The sequence below is a fragment of the Nipponia nippon genome, unplaced genomic scaffold (assembly GCF_047370975.1).
Source record: "Nipponia nippon isolate SJK-2023a ecotype South Korea unplaced genomic scaffold, ASM4737097v1 scaffold_2, whole genome shotgun sequence".
Lineage (NCBI taxonomy): Eukaryota > Metazoa > Chordata > Aves > Pelecaniformes > Threskiornithidae > Nipponia > Nipponia nippon.
The window spans coordinates 112,635,112-112,651,537 of record NW_028262336.1 but is presented as its reverse complement, the minus strand read 5'-3'; the positions used below and the strand labels follow the sequence as shown (position 1 = coordinate 112,651,537).

The 16,426-nt window shown below is 42.3% G+C and overlaps 1 protein-coding gene across 2 annotated transcripts in view; it reads right to left on the bottom strand.

Annotated features, from left to right (window-relative positions):
- Positions 1-16,426, bottom strand: part of ARHGAP20 (Rho GTPase activating protein 20) — a 62,916-nt gene that overhangs the window by 27,025 nt on the left and 19,465 nt on the right. The window contains exons 3-4 of one of the 2 annotated variants that reach the window (XM_087757330.1): positions 6,559-6,729; positions 1,101-1,253 (exon numbers count right to left, since the gene is read on the bottom strand). In XM_087757330.1, coding sequence (XP_087613456.1) covers positions 1,101-1,253; positions 6,559-6,729 — 324 coding nt within the window. The remainder of the gene's footprint in view (positions 1-1,100; positions 1,254-6,558; positions 6,730-16,426) is intronic. The other variant, XM_087757332.1, reaches the window with a different exon arrangement.

Here is a 16,426-nt window from a genome sequence, read left to right as displayed (position 1 = left end):
TACGGACTCATGCGTGGTGTTTTAGATTTTTCTGTGTACTTCCAGACATAAAATAATTTCACTTCTACAAAATCTCTGACTCTGTTTTGATTGAAGCTATTGCTTTCCTATCCAACTACTTTCTGATAGCTATAAAGAACCACGTACTGTCTCTAGATCAGAGCTCATGTTTATTGGCAAGAGTTCAACTGAAAATCAATAGAAAATTTCAGCTTTGTTTCAGGACTATTAAGTGAAAAAAACATAAACAGCACAACCAGCTCAACAGAGAGCAGTTTGTGCACAGCATTCTCTTTGGATAGGGACAATGTGACATACAAATTAAGCTGCATGCATCAGCTTTTGCTCTCTGTTGGTAAAGAGGAAAATGCATTTTCCAAGACCCAGCCAAATTACTGTGGCTAAGCAGCTGGGATTTCAGGGGGACGATGCCCTCCCTTATCCAAACTGACGACAGAGCCCTCCCGCTGAGACTAAAATTAGCCTAATCACTAAAATTACCTCTACAGCCCTTATGTGTCCTACAGTCAATGCTGCAAAGACAGACGGAAAGTCTTTCTCTCTATTAAAATTCAGAGATTCTGCTTTAAGAGGAATTTTGATATTTTCTCTGGTGCAATTAAATTAAAAAGAGAAATAGGACAAGGTCACTATTTCACTGTATGTTTCCCACTATTTCCAATACAAGCTCTTCTGTTTAAAAGTGTCCTACGATGGTCTTTTTGATCCTTTCATTAGCTTGGCTGTTTACTATTTGTAGTTCATCTTATTAATTAGCCAAGGTGTTTGTCAAATTATACCCCCCAAAAAACAGAATTTCCACTGAGCGAGTTTGCAGCACAGACAATGCTTTGCCAAATCACATATTTTCTCAATTTTTTAAGTGATAAGCGAGTATCACCGCCACATTTGCAGAGACAGGAGATGAGGCATGGAGGGCAAGTGACTTGATCACAGCAGTAGAAGGAATTGGTTTAAGAATCAGTAAGTTCCTGCTTCCCACCTTCCCTGGTGCTGAAATGAATCCGTGATAGACTTGTTACCTGTCAGCCTAAAAACATTTAAGTAACTTGGTAAATAAAACAGATCTCAATTCTTACCTGAAATTCACCACACAGTTTGTGGTGGGCCAGCCCAAAACGAAGGACCTCTCTGGGTCTGTGCTGCCTTCGCAGACTTCTTCTGTACAAAATGCTGTCCACATCTCACAGAGACGTGCTTGGCACTTCAGTTTGAAATGAGAGTGTGACCTGCTGGCAGAAATTCACAGGTATGTATGTCACACACATGAAAACATAGCAAGGCAGGTTAAACAACTCAGAGTTTCTTCTTCCTTCAGGCACATGTGAAGCTTGCATTGGAGCTGATGGAAGAAGCACTTCTGCTTTAGTTAAAGAAAACAATGTTTTATTTGGGTTGCATATAAAAACATACCAATTTCTCATCTAAATAGGGCAACAGATATCTTAAGTGTGGGATAAATAGGTTGCTTGTGGCATCCCTGGACATCGCCCTTCTTGGGGGAAGACTTCTCCCCATGTCTAGAGCTCCCCTCCAAATCTCACCATAAGGCAAAGATTGCCACTTGCGTTGGACTCTCCTTTCAGTGACTTTAATGTCATTGAGGAGTTTACAGGATCATTGGATTGCTTAGCCCCAGGGTCAACCACTATGGTGAGTTTAAGTAGTGACAACTAGGCAATCTGGAAGAAAGAACAAGCAGAAAACTGCCATTTGTGTTAACTACAGCACAGGTCACATACAGCCTCCATGAACTAGCTGCATGGTAGCTTTAAGCCCACACCACCTGGAGAATGAGCCAGGACTTTGTGCATTCTCAAAATATCGAGTCACTGACATAATTACTTTTTAAAAATTTGGCCCTTCCTGTATTTTATCCTACTAAACATCAGAGTACAATAAAGGTCAAATTTACAGACTTGCACTTTTTTATTTCAACTCTTCTTCCACTTAATTTCTCATGATAAGTCTCCTTCCTTTGTAGGATTGGTGGGCACCAGTGCTATGCGAGAAACAAGTAAAATCTCATAAAGTCAGTCCAGCTGTGTAGCAATGCAACAGCCAGTCACTTCAAGGCAGGTTTGCACTAGAGGCCTCGCAGACTGAATTGGCGGAGCTACAGCTCTCCTGGGCCAGCAGGGAAAGGCTGGAGGAAACGTGTTCCCCCTCAAAAATGTTTTGCCCTTCTAATCCAAGGACTGCAAGCAAGACCATGTCAGCTCAACACCATGTTGCAAATGTGGATGGGGACAGTGCCAGGCACCATGGTGATTAGTGCTCTATAAATAAACATGTCAGGTAAGCAGTTTCTTAGAGCTTTTATACACATGGACTACCTTCTCTGAGATTAGTCTCATGTACAAGGTATTTATTTAGGAGAGACTGAACAAATACAGTATGAAACATGAAAGTACTTGAACCTTGTGGCTTTAAAGAGGACATAGATGAACTTGCAGTACCCTGACCGGTCTGAGGTTTCCAGCTGACATTATGCTAACAGGTGTAGTGGGGTAGAGCAACCCTAATAACCCAGCAGCGTTGACAGTGGTGGGCAAGAAAGGACCATCAGTGCATATCACACCTGGCAAAAAGGTGCACTTCAATTAGATTGCCATAAAATACTGTAAAATACCATCTCAAGTTCATGTATTCTTTAAACTATACCATAGTGTTTCCTGGTCAGCTGTATATTTCTCCTCTCTTTATTACGTTTTGTTACTCCATCAGAGAGAAACTTAAAGTACAGGAAAACATTTCAACGCCCTCGTCAACAAATCAGTTTGTGATGCAACAAGTAAGATCTGTCAAGAATACAGACATACCTGTAACTGACTGACCACAGGCTGAACTGTGAAAATGTAGGCTTTTAAAAATAAATAGAGCTGTGAATTCTCATGTGGATGTTCCTAAATGGATGCCCGGTCTGACGCCACCGAATCAATCATCTGTTGACCCTCCCTTTCTCCTCCATTTCTTTTTCCCCTTACCCAGTACAGTGAATTCTCTACATGCTGTTTCACTTTTTTAACATTTACAGTACATAAAGCCAGACCCCTACAGTGCCAGTAGCGGGTGTCAGCAGGGTGTTGGCAGAAGGACAAAGATGTTCTCCAGTCATGCTTGATGCATATTCTTACCCCGTTTGCCATGCCTAGTCACACCTCTCAGCTATCATCAGTATTCAAGTGGCCTGGTTTCCAGAGGCGCTGAAACAGTAGCCTCCATTAACATCTAAAGAGCCTGAAGTATAATTTCATCTCTATCTGCCATGTCCTTTATGCAATCCATGGGTTCTCATTGTTTGTGAAATGTGGGTCTTCTATTTAAGTGCCAAAGCATTACCTCTAGAAATGAACGTATCATCGCTGACTAAGGAAGCAGCGCAACTGAACATGTGAAAAATTGGAAGAGTAACAAGCTAATGAAGATTTTCTTTATTTTTTAAGGAACTAAGTTCCCCTGCAAGTGTTACGCTGTAAATATCAGGCCGATCCAGAGTCCACTGAATTCAACAGAAAAATCATGAACATCAGTGGTGTAGGTATTGACACACCCCAAATTGTACCAACTCTGCAGAGTAAACTCAGTTCCTTTTGCTTTCTGTAAGTGGCAATTGGATACTTTGTGGCTGTTAACAGATGGAAGATTAACTCCTCACTAGGTTTGCTAATCTCCTTAATAGGACCCTCTGACAAAAGCATTAATGTATCTACTGTGAGATTGCTACCGTAATTCCATGTATGTACGCAACCATCAATTTCTATGTCCAGCCACGTTGGGAAAATAACTTTAAAATGGATGTGTATATATGCATGTATGTATTACAACGGAGAAAGAGGAAGGCGTTTCTCTCTGCCTCCCACACAAAAACTTATGTAAGAAACCTTGATCATTGAACTCACAGATCCTTGAAATATTTACTCTGCCAAATTAAAACACACGCTCTCTGTAAGAAATCTAATCAATATATAGAAAACAGTATAACAGTCTATATATTTAACATTGATTTAGTGAGAAAAACTCTTTCAATCAATTTATGACTTATTCCTCACATGAGGACAGTAAAAGGTGGGGCAGCAGAGAGAGAAGCGCAGCATTTGAGTATTATTCTTATTTTTTATAAGCTGGGCTAATGCATGATCTGAAAAGATAACAGTCTGCATTTCAAAAATGATTAGACAGTAGCAGAAAACGAACCTACAGGCACCTTGTCCAAAGTCATACACAGACCGGTTGTAGAGAGGACTTACCCCCCCCAATTTCTATGGGAGCAATGCCAATTCGCTGCCTTTAAGCAGGAGCTCAGTGCTGTACAGGAGTTTAGTCAGCAAGCTCAGAGGACACAAGATACTTGTTGCTCTCTTTAGGAAAAACTTGTACCCATTTGCTGATCATATGAAGTCTAATTATACATGGGCTCCCTTTGTACAGTGACTGGCTACCGGCAGCTGAGCTGACACCAGTACAGCGCCGACCTGTACCTAAGATATCTTAAGTGTTCATATGCCCCAAGCTGAAAAACTACTTAACATAAAAGAGTATTACAAATTTTTAGCACCTTCACAAGGAATAATTCTGAAGTTAAGTCAGATTCAACTGTATCATTAATTCTGTCCTGGTGACCTGCTGTCTTCACTCTGCATCAGCTATTAAAAAGTCAATAACAATCAATAGTCATGGCTGCACAGCAATACACACCACTCAGGTTTTCCCTCTAGGAATCAGCAATGGTATTTTAGTGTGAGGCATCTTTAAAAATGCTGATTTTTAAGTAGTATTCATTAGTGACAGCTCTGATGCTTTAATTGCTGACAGGGAAGCTGTAGAGAGAACATCCCAATTAGTTCTTTAAAATACATGAAGTAATATCACTCAAAATACTATTTTTACCATTTCTAGCAAAGACTTGGTCCCCCTCCCCCTTCTTCACACGCAGAAGCACAATTTGTTCTGTTCTACCTTCTTCAAACATTGCAGAATCTTCACCACACTAAATCAAATGCCGTAAGAGCCGTTACTACTCCTAGGGGACCAGATTTTGGAGTGGTTACAAAGAGTAATGCTTTACTATGCAAATAGTCCCGCTGGGACCAAGCCAAACCTGTGGTAATGTGCAGCTCAGCCTGGGGTTGTAACATTGCTTCTGCTCAACGTGCTGACCGGGGAGGGAGGGCTTCATCTCACCTGACTTTAGTCTTCTACAATTTAGGAGCTTAGACCTAAACTAGTGAGATTATGCCTGCTGAATAGCCAGTGGACAGAGCGTGACTCCCCTCACCCACCGCCAGCAGTCTTTCAGCGTCAGGTGAGTTTGCTGCAGGAAGGTGCTGGTTTTCCCTCAGTGACTATAAAAGGAGCCTAGAAGCCTAGGTAAGTTGCAAATATTTAACATTTGAAAGCTTAAATTAGATGACACAAACCTACATAAATAGAGTAACAATGCTATTGCTGCTACTGCTGGTAGAATAGCAAGATTTCCCCTAAATATCCTTATGTTCACCACCTACTCGTAGTGGAACATGTTTTGGGTAAAATATCCTCTGTGTTGTCACACTACATCAAGTGAAGGAGTTCAGCTGGGGGGGGGTGTACATTTACTATGTGTGATTCAAACGGACACAGCTCAGATTTCTACAGGAAACACAGATTTATTCTGGCTTTTCCCAGCAGCCTCTGAAACAATTGCTTAAGCGAAAAGACACATTGCAAAAGCCCAGGATTCGCATTGCGATTACCCACCCTGTGAAACCACAAACGCACTGCCTAACACAGAATCAAGCTGCATCATGATTTTTTATTATTATTTCCCCATAACAACAAGTGAAAGAACCCTCTAAAATTGCCTTAAACCACAAATGCTGCATGAAGCTGGCATGCTAGACACAGCTTGTAAATCTGATTTAATTGTGAATGGTAGAGTGAATAATCAGAGCTCAGGAGCAAGCCTGATTACACATGAACACTACCCAGACTGCTCAGCATCGCTTCCTTTCTCCTTCCCCTTCCCCACACTCCTCCTGGCACAGCACAACCTACAGAGACAGACACTGCAATGCCGCTTGTAATCTCTATTTTTATACAGCTGCTCATCACTTGTGTGTATCAAAGCAGCTTCCAGGTAAGCGTTAAGACCTGTAGCTCTTCTGCGGCACCGTCAGTGGTGTTATGCACACCCCATAGGACTGTGTCGGAAACACAACAGTCAGTAGAAGGCAGTGCAATGGACACAGTCGAGCAGCAATGAGTCTTTTCTATGACACTGTGCTCCCAAGGCAGGGAAGATGATACAACACAAGCAATATATTCAAGAACATCTGATACTTCTTTAAAATGTTGCATCCTGGAATTCCTCTATGGCTATGGGGTTTTCAAAGGTACCTGAAGAGGTCAGGCACCTAAATTCCATCAACCAAATAAAAAGCTTCCTTATGATTTAGATAAGATTTGCTATTAAAAAGGCATTATGGAAATCCATGTTATGCTCTGCTGAGAAAAAGGGCTGCTCTGTAGGAGCAGCACCTGAGGTGCCGTACTCACTTGGACTTGGCAACAACCAGAAGGTCTGTGAAGAGGAACAGGTGTCGCTCCTGGGTTTGCAGCCCCGTCTTCAGCTGCACATGGCCATCCAGGATGAACGTTCGGTTGTGGCACATGAAAGACTGCACAAGGGGACATGCCTCTGGGCTGATGGGGGAGAAGCAGCCTTCCCTGCAAAAGGAAACAAAGGGCATAAAGGAAAGCAGATCAGCCGATTGCCTGTGAGTGAGAACCAGGCAGCGACTTCCCACACCCGTTGCCAAAAAGCAATTTATTTGACCACATTTCAGTGAAAGGTGAGAGGGACAAGAAGGTAATCCAGTCTGATTCTGCGACAAAATCTGTTAGGGACTGTCCTCACTGAATCTTTTACAGCCCAAGCACATGGATAGCATTTAGCAAAATTTAAATACAGCCCTCTCCATTTTGTCTATTTGTATTTGTCTCCCTCTGTATTGAAGTCTTACAGAAAATACCACACCTTCTGTAGCCTCTCCATAAAGAGGGTGGAGACATATACCTGACAAAGGGATAACTGCACACCCACCTTGGTCAGGAGACTCATACTTGGGGTCAAGAGCAATTTACAGAAATTATTCAGAACCAAAGACAAAGAAAAGGTGCAACTGAAGCTTGCTAGAGACAGACCACGTACTGGATGCAACATGAGAAGAGGCAGCTCGGCCTCCCTCCCAGCACACGACCCACATTGAAGTAAGCTCCCGTTGCAGGGTTTACTTATGTGACTGCAGCATGGCTATGCTGGTCTGTGGTGCATAGAGGCTGCTGGATAATCCAAACCCAGGTTTATGCGTGGCAGAGCAGGCTCCCTCCTGGAAGACACCGACCTTTTCTAAGGAGGTATTGAGTAGGTTGCAGTCCAAGGTTACTGATGGTGGAGGCATGACTCCCTCAACCCCTCCTGATTTAACTGTTCTGCATGACATAAAGTAGTTGAATAGTTATTGAAGCAGAAATGAGAGCTTCTCTAGCACGATGGTCAGCTCACTCACCCAGACAGGATATCCCTAGTTTCTGAGCCTTGCCCTAACAAATGTCTATTTATATGTTGCCAAACTGAATGAACGCGATGGTCTGACGGGAGGTCACTCCTCCTCTACGGCTCTCTAGAAGCTGGTTGCAGGTCAGGCTCTCCCTTGGAAAGCCAGAGACATGGCTTCAAATTCTCCCAGGCAGGTGAGAGAACTAAACCTGGGTCTCCTACATGCTGGTGTACCTTAAATAATTAATTTCTGGATTAAAACCAGGACCCATCAGCGTCTTTACTCATGATTTTTAAATGCAACTTTTCAATTATTTGCTTTCCCTTGAGGTGCCTCCAAATGAACAATTGCCCTTTGGTTTGATGAATCAGTTCAATTTTTATTCAAATGTATTTACTTATTTTTTCTTGTTAAAAAAAAAAAAGAAAAATTAAGCTAAAACTTGGCAGGATCAGCTTGGCAAGGAAAGGCTGGAGTGAGCAGCTTTGTGATTATAGTTTATTCCTGGTCCCACTGGAATAGATGCCAAACACCTAACGACTTTGCTGGGAGAAGAAATGGACCTTATACAGTGGAAGTCACAAAACAAATGGAAGAGATATGAAAGAAAATGAGAGTGAGCAGAGAAAACCTTCAAAAAAGGTCATAAACCATCTTGTACCTCTCTTAGAGCCTGGATGATTCCCGACCCTCCTCTCCTTGGTGCCCATGGCTGGATTACTCAGGAAATTATTTAGGAAATCCTGACAGCTGGGAGAGAAAGGATAAGCTCTGAGATTGGCCTACATTAGCAGGACACACTTTCACTGATCTGTAAGGAGCTGGTGAGGATCTCTACCTGCTGGGGAGAGCCCTGTTTGGCCTTGGTTTCCCCTTTCTGGCTGGGAGCCTGAGTTTTTGAAAGAATTCTTCAACGTAATTTGTCTTAAACTGTGCCTTAATCTTGTCTTTCATTACCTACCTCTTCAGGGAAGAGAGAAAGAAGAGGAATGACTGTCAGAATGAATAATGCAAACCTGAAGTTATTTGATCGTTCCTCAGCAGAAGGGGTGTCCAGGAGTGTGGAGTTAAAGCAGAGAGGAGTTTTGGTCCAATACAGCAGTGACACATGCCGTGTGGCCAGCAACAGGAGTCAGGGGAACAGCAAGCATCTCTCCTACCCTGCCGCTGCCGTGGGACTGGGAATTCACCAATTCACCAGTTCATCAGTGCCTGATAGGTTACTGGGACTCAATTTCATAAACTTCCTAGCAGCACTTGGCACAGAAACTTAAGCAGAAATCAGGAATGATGACCAGTCCACCTGCGTGAAAGCCATGCATGGTCTTTACCTCAAAGGTTAAGTCAGGGAAATACTCACTTATATTTGAACCCAGTAACAACAATAGTTAGAAAAAACCCTTTCATGTTACACTGCTGTAACCAAATCAGCAGAAACATTCATAAAATCATACTGAAGGGCCTGCCCCTACTGTCTTTCCTGTAGGTTCAGGCTCATATGTCTCCATATAGGCAACTCTATTTGATTATTCCCATTTGTACATTTTCTACATCCTGATTTGTAAGCCCAGGAACCTCCCAAGTCAAACGAAGCAAAATCTTTGTCATGCAGGTAAGCAAAGGAAGGTGCAGTAGGTTTATTAATGACAGCAGGGGTCAAGCAAATTGAACTTTGTTTTAGAACACGAAAATACAATAACATAAATCAGTTATTTTAACGAAATCTGCCTTTTGACCCAATGCCTTTCAAGCTTCTCTGTCATCTGAACGCTAACAAGCACTCTTGCATACTTTAATAGAGTTTACCTGACATGCCTTATCAAAAAAAAGTGAAAATATTTTCTTTCGTTGAAACAAAGTGGAAAAAATCAAAGCCATTAATTCAACGAGAACCTTCTAAAGCCTCAGGATGAAGGAATATAGAGGAAATTCACCAGCAGTGACAGAAAATGTCTTTTAGAAAGTATGCTTTTGATCCTCTCAATTAATGTTCCCTTGTTATACGACATGAATGAAACCCAAGTTTTGTTACATTGAAAAAAATGCAGATCAGCTATACCCTCAGGCACAGGCATTTATATAAGAGAAGTATTTTTGGAGTTCAGTTTTTAATGGCTCACTGATTTTTCTGGCCATTAAATGGGTCTAATTGTGAAAAAGCGCTAAGCACTTGAATACTGACTCTCTGAAAATTCCTTTTAATAGAATTATGCAAAAATCAGTACTTAAATCTACGTGATTTCTGATATAATTTTAAAAGTAAAATAAGTTATATAGAGCCTTCTGTGTGTTCCCCTAAGAGTTATTCTGTGACTAACACATGTAAAAATCCCACAATGTAACATCTTTCCAGTTGGGCAGAAAAAAACCCCATCATCCGAGTTTGTTAAGAAGGAACTGCGAACTGATTTCCAAAAGATGTGGATATCCTGCATGTTCCACTAGAAGCAAGGCTGATAGTGATGTTGAGATGGCATTGTCATTGTAACTCTAGTCTCAAGTGGACATTTCTTCCTAAAAGTACTATTTGGGGGGGATCTGAAATTTCCATGTGTGGTTTTAACCAAGGAGTAAATTCCGTAATTTGAGGATATCTACAGAGATATTCTTGAGTTACTCAGGAAAAGACTAAAGTCACTGTACTGGCTGAAATTATTAGAAAGATAATGGAAGATTTTTCTCCTGGCATTTCCAGAGCCTAAATTTTTACACTTATTATTTTTTTCAAATTAATCAAAATAGGCATTTTGTGCCTATTTAAAAGACACAATGATTTAAAAGAACTCTTCAGTTTTGTAGGTGTAATATATGAAGTTGAAATCCAAAGTAGTCAGCCAAATACTGAAAAATACATCCCCATTGCATTCAGTGTGAAAGCAAACACATCACTCCTCACTTCATCAATCCTGTGTTTACCAGAAACCACAAAAGCACAAAAAATACTTCTTCTTCCCCCTGCAGAGCTTCCTTGGGGTTTCTCAGTAAAACTGATACCCGAATAGCATGACCCCCAAAATGTTTATTCTTGGTGTAATGGAGATGTCAGCTTTATTCTCTATTTGTAGTGAAAAAAAGAAAGAAATTATACTTTCCAAAGGAGAGTTTAACAGCCCATGTCAAGCGGTTACTACATCCATGATCCAAACGTCATTTATGCCAATGGGAAGTTTTCCCTTGATTTCAGTCGATGATGACTTCAGCCTGTCTATGATTTAGATTAAGCTATAAGATGCCTCAGGGGAACAATCTGTTCCAATGTACCTAAGCTGGGATGAGCTATTGCAGGTATCTCAACTATATGACATCCCTCTCACAGACTGCTCATGCTCCACCCTAAGTCTCACTCTGTTCTTTTGGTTATCATCCTCTGCCAGAACTTCTCTCCACTGATGATATCTCTGCAGCAGCAGAAGTTGATTTCCTCTAATGATGTAGCACCAATGCTCTCTGCACGACTGATACCTATTGAAATAAAATATCACTTTGCTCTTTAACCTCTGAAGTCCTTCACAAGACGTAGGTGAGAAATGCATCTTTTCATTAGCAGAGCAGTAAAACAGCAGCTATTTAAAGGGCTGAAATCTGAGTCAGCCCAGTCACATGAGAGGCTGCACATGGTCTGTCCAATACTTACACATACGTATTACCTTTCCAAATTCCTCTCACAGTGAACGACTTAGCCTACGCTCATTTCACACATAGGTACGACAAGCAAAAATATTGCATGCTTGTGCCAGTGCTGAAGCCCAGGTAAGGACCAGAAGCTCCTTCCAGTTTTGTGCCTACACACATAGAGCTTACAGCTTACGGCATAAAGCTAACCTTGTTTTGGCTACAGGCTAGAGAGGCCACCAAGCAGAGCACCTGCCAACCCTCCTCACGGTGTTCAGAGACAACAGGCTTCTTTTGTGTATCTCAAAGGCCAGTTTTGGATGGCTCTAAGGAACCAGCAATTTATCTTTTAGGAAAAACAAAGCCAATGAATTTTCAACTTCAGTGTCTCTCAGTAAAGCATTTACTTTATCATCACCGAGTCACAGCATTGGGCTAGAGCAACCCACTGAGAGAAGCAGGAGCTATTCACACCCTTTCAAGACTAGTGAAAACAGTAGCTATCTGCTCAGTTAGAAACGTCTACAGCCCTGCCCACATTACGGATTTTTGCCAAAATGGATATATCAGTCAGGGATGACATGTGATTTGTGACCAGCAGAGATACCCCCAAAAAGCAAGCCTGATCTAGAAGTCAAGTTCCTTCATTTTCTTAATTGAGCTTATACTGGAAATCAGGTAAGAATATTTGCACTTTTTTCTGTGCCTCCTACTCAGACCCTTAAGCTCCTAAAACTTCCAGTGAGAAGGAACTTCAATAGCAGCTTAATAGATGCTTGCTTCCTATTTTTGCTAATGAGGCAGGCCCTGCTAACTGGAGCTTGGGAGCCAAGATGGTTTACTGATGGAAAACCTTTAGCACATATTACCCATGTTGTGTGGCTAGAGGGTGTTCTGCGCTCAAGATAATTAACTTAATAAGGTATACGGAACAATTCTTTAACCAACAAAAATAAAAGAGCGCTAATTTGGCATGCAAGCCCTGTCCCCCCTGAGATAAGGTGGAAAAAAAACCCCTCAAACCTGTAACACAGCAGTGAGTGCTGATCTGTACCACAGGGTTGCACTCAAGTGCAATATTAACATGTCAGGACTTCAACACATATCTAATTTCATCATAAATGATAGTTTGGACATGACGTGTACCGTAACCCGGCCAACTTGACAATATCATGATAACAGATCATCACGTTTTGTGTAAGAAAGAAGAAGAGTGAAAAACGAAGTGAAAGAACAACTTTTTTTGTACACTGAAACCAAATCCCATGCTTGGGACTGAACGCAAGACAACGGAGATGGTCCTGCCTACGCTCCTGATGAATTTAGCCTCTATCATACTGACAGCTCATTAAAGCGCATGGTTTGAAAAAAGCTGCTCGGCCCAGCCTGCCCTGTCCCCACTACCTGTTCGGCACAGTCACGCAAAGACCTGCTGGCTTCGGGGCCGAGCACTCACAGCTCTTCTCACCATGAACGAGGCTCCATGCAGACAAGGCTCACCCACACGGAGCAATCTGCAGCGCAGAGCCCTATTTAGACAGGCAGATTATATAAAAAAAATATCCTCTGCATTTTTAAAGGTGGTAACCACTCACTACTGTCACTGCCTTCCAGCCATGACCAGTGCCCTCGGGGAGTCACCCACGTGCTCAGGATCTTTGGTGCTTCTTCCCACTTTGACTCTGCATGATTCAGAATATGCTTTTCATCTAAATTTATGCAGCACTTTATTCTAATAAATAATAATTATACCTGGAGGGTGAAAGTAAGCACAAAAAGTATCAGCCTGGAGGGTAGGAGTGTTTTCCAGGAAGGTGGTGGGTAAGACATGGGCCAACACAAAGTTAGCATGCCGTTGCAATCTTACACTGACTATTTATAGAAGGGACTTGGAGAGACAAGCATAAAACTCTCTTAATCACATGGGCTGCCAACCCATTTCTGAAAATCTGCTGTCAACTTGATCCCTGCTATGCTAAGGGAGCTTCTTTTTGAGGATGCTGGGCATGTTTGCTTTCTGTTATCTATGGTAAATCTTATACAGTTGAAGCAGCACTTTGTGAAAACAGCGCAGCATTCCAGAAATAGCAACTCTATTTTCTGCACCACTCCGTTAAAGTCTCTTAGGCCATCACCATCGCGTAGAGTAGCTTTTGTACAATGAAACAAGTGAGATGTGCTCCGTTTTTCGTAGAGCGTTAGTTATTTTCTAAGTATTAAAACGCCTGCTCCTACTTGATAAGTGTGTTTCACTGGTTGCAACTCCTTTTTCACGAATAATTACTTGGAACAAATCCAAGGTGGTCACCTCTCACCCCTGTGTGTTCCCTCATGGACTGTGCCTGTGGATCTCACAGAAAGCGCTGTGCCACAGGCACGCATTGGCCTCGGTTCACAGCCCCTAGCACAGGGCTACCCTCACTCTGTCCGTGCAAGTGGCTGGACCTCAGCAAGCCGCAGCGGAAAGCACTGCACCCTGGATAAAACAGTGAGTCCCAACAGGGTCACAGAGCCTTCAGATCAAAATGCACTGCAACCCCCTCTCCAGCACAGGCAGGGCAAGCACAAGCCTGGACAACAGAAGGAAGATGAATATTAATAGAGATTGGGAGCAAGTTTTGCACAGATAGATAGATAAATTTACATTTTAGGGCAGAAATCAGGGCTTATGTTTAAGATATCAGGTACCACTCTTCTGCTTCTAAAACTCAGTGTACACATTTTAATTCTAAATACATTGAGAAAATATTCCAACTTTCATTATTCTAGGATTCTAAAAGTTGTTTTGTAAGTATCTGAAATCATCTTTGCATGATGTCAAAATCTTATTAGAAGTAATAACAATTATTATGATGAATAACATGGTTTACACTAAAAGTTCAAGGTGTTGAGGTATGCAACTGTATTATTTTTCTGTAGTCTTCCAAAAATCAGTAAACAATTAAGACTTGCAGTAAAATATCACATAGCTGTAGGGTAAAATGCATCATTAAAAAAGATCCTCACACATTTCAGGATGGAAGCTTGGCAGCTCAACTGAAAACAAGCTGCACTTAAGTAATTTCTACATAGCTAAAAGGACAATATTCTCTGCAGAGCAAATATGTACTACAGTGTGGTGGCTGGAGACAGGAAACATGCTTGTGGTTTGGTTTACTTCCAAGGTTTTTTGTTTTATTTTAACAAACAGCTGCAAGGTGTTTACTCTGAAAATTTGGCACAAGGGCAAAATTCTCTATTGGTATAAATTAGCACCACACGTTTCGGTCATATTTTGCCTATTTCTCCCAGAAAAGAATTCAGTGCAAGTTATTTAAATCCTATTGGAAAGCTCTTGCAGTGTGGGTGTCCTCCAGTCCTGCTATACAGCTCTGCTAGCAATCAACAAGTCCAAGGGGTTTTGGTCCAAGTCTCCCTGAGCAGGAGAGAAGTTTGGGGGAGGACATATTCACATGTAGAAGTCAATAAAACCTTTTTTGGCCTTTGGAAGAATTGATCCTCTGTTCCCCACTGCAGTTCCCACTCATTTTTACTGAGTGACATAGCACCACCACCTTGAGTTACTTTCCCATTCCAGTTGCACCAGGGAAATGGCATTCCAGGCATTGTCTACCCAGACAAAGATTTCGTTGTTCAGATGAAAAAAAGCCAGGGAAAAAGTGACCTTTGGGGGTAAAAAAAAAGAAAAAAAAAAAAAAAGAAAAAAACAGGATGAACAGAGGGCAAAGAAAAAGCCAGAACTTAACACCCCAGCACTGCAGTTCTGCACCATGGCTGTCTGGGCTTTTTGGAGCTTCTTGTGGCCTACAAGAAGTCTGGAGGCACAGGCCACCTTTGCCACTTCCACCGCGGCTCCTTCCTACCCATTCCAAGGAGGCATACAGGGGAGCGCTCTGGGATCTCAGTTTCACCCACGTTCCCCTCGGAGGATCCAGTATTATTTTAGTAGCCTGAAGGGATAAGGTTTCTGGTCTACCTTATTTTTTGGGGGAAGCAACAATCACAATTGGGACATTTAATCCCACTTAATCACAGCTGGGACATTTAAAAACCTAGCTCAACTCCATTGATTTTGAGTTACCTCATGGATGAAACGAACCTTTCCTTCAAAAGGGGGTTTCAAATATCTTCTTGCAAACTGTATTACAAGAGTTCAGCGCAGGTCATGTAACAGCCAGGAATTCTGGGCTACCAAAAATAGCCAGGACAGGCTGCAGACCTCTCCAGAAACAGGTCATTTCAAGCTGAGGTGAACATGAGGTGAAAAGATTGGTGTGGGCATCTTTAGAAATCCCTTCTGGACCATCGTGTATGGCTGTTAGTGGGCCTGTGTGTACCTGCCTACCCTGTCATCTGCAGCTACATGTTACACAGGCTGTAGATGGGCAAGAATTGTCTGACCATGTCCTTTTAACAGGGAAACAGCATTTTCTAGGTGACTGCCTAGGTTTATTGCCTGTCAGTCATATCACTCAATTATCAGGTAATACCGGGGGGGGGGCTGCTCACTGTCTCTCAAAGTCTCATTGCTCAACACTCATTCCCCCTTAGCCTCTGATTTTCCTATTCTTCAAGAAGTAATTCAGCTAGGCTGTTCCCCTCCTCGGCTCGTGCCACCTGGGTAGAGTCTGCAGTTCGGCAACAATGAATCTTAAGAAAAACAAATGCATTCAAAACAGTGCAAGACTTCAAATATGTGGCCAGGTAAAGCAAACCTGGAATCCACCAGCTGCTGTATCCTGATTGCCCTTTTTCAGGAGAAAACTTGCTGATTATAAACAAAGTAATCACATACAAAGTGACCTATAAATAGCTGCAAGTCTTGCCTTTGAAAGATAAGCCCCTTCACTACGCTTCATCCTCCCGCAAGCTGCAGCTCTCATTGAAGGTGCTGCTGCCTGGCCTTGCCCGTGTCCCCACAACTGTGGGACACTGTGGGGTGAACTCCACAAAGCTCCACCGCAGACGTGAAGGGAAGATCTGCCCAGCCCTTACATTGGCTTAAATTTTTAAGGGCCGCTTGCCTATGAGGGACGACCAATATGGATGCCGCATGGAAGACGGGATTGTCACTTCACTGCACCTGTCCCAGCCATAACAGGAGCAGATCTGGCTTTGGTTTGCCTCAAGGGCTTTAAACGATATTTTGATACTAGTACTACAGCACAGGAATTATCCTATTACAGTGAAGAGATTACTTGATATGCCTGCCGCTGCCAGGTATTGGAAGTGTAATGACCCAGATTCCTTAT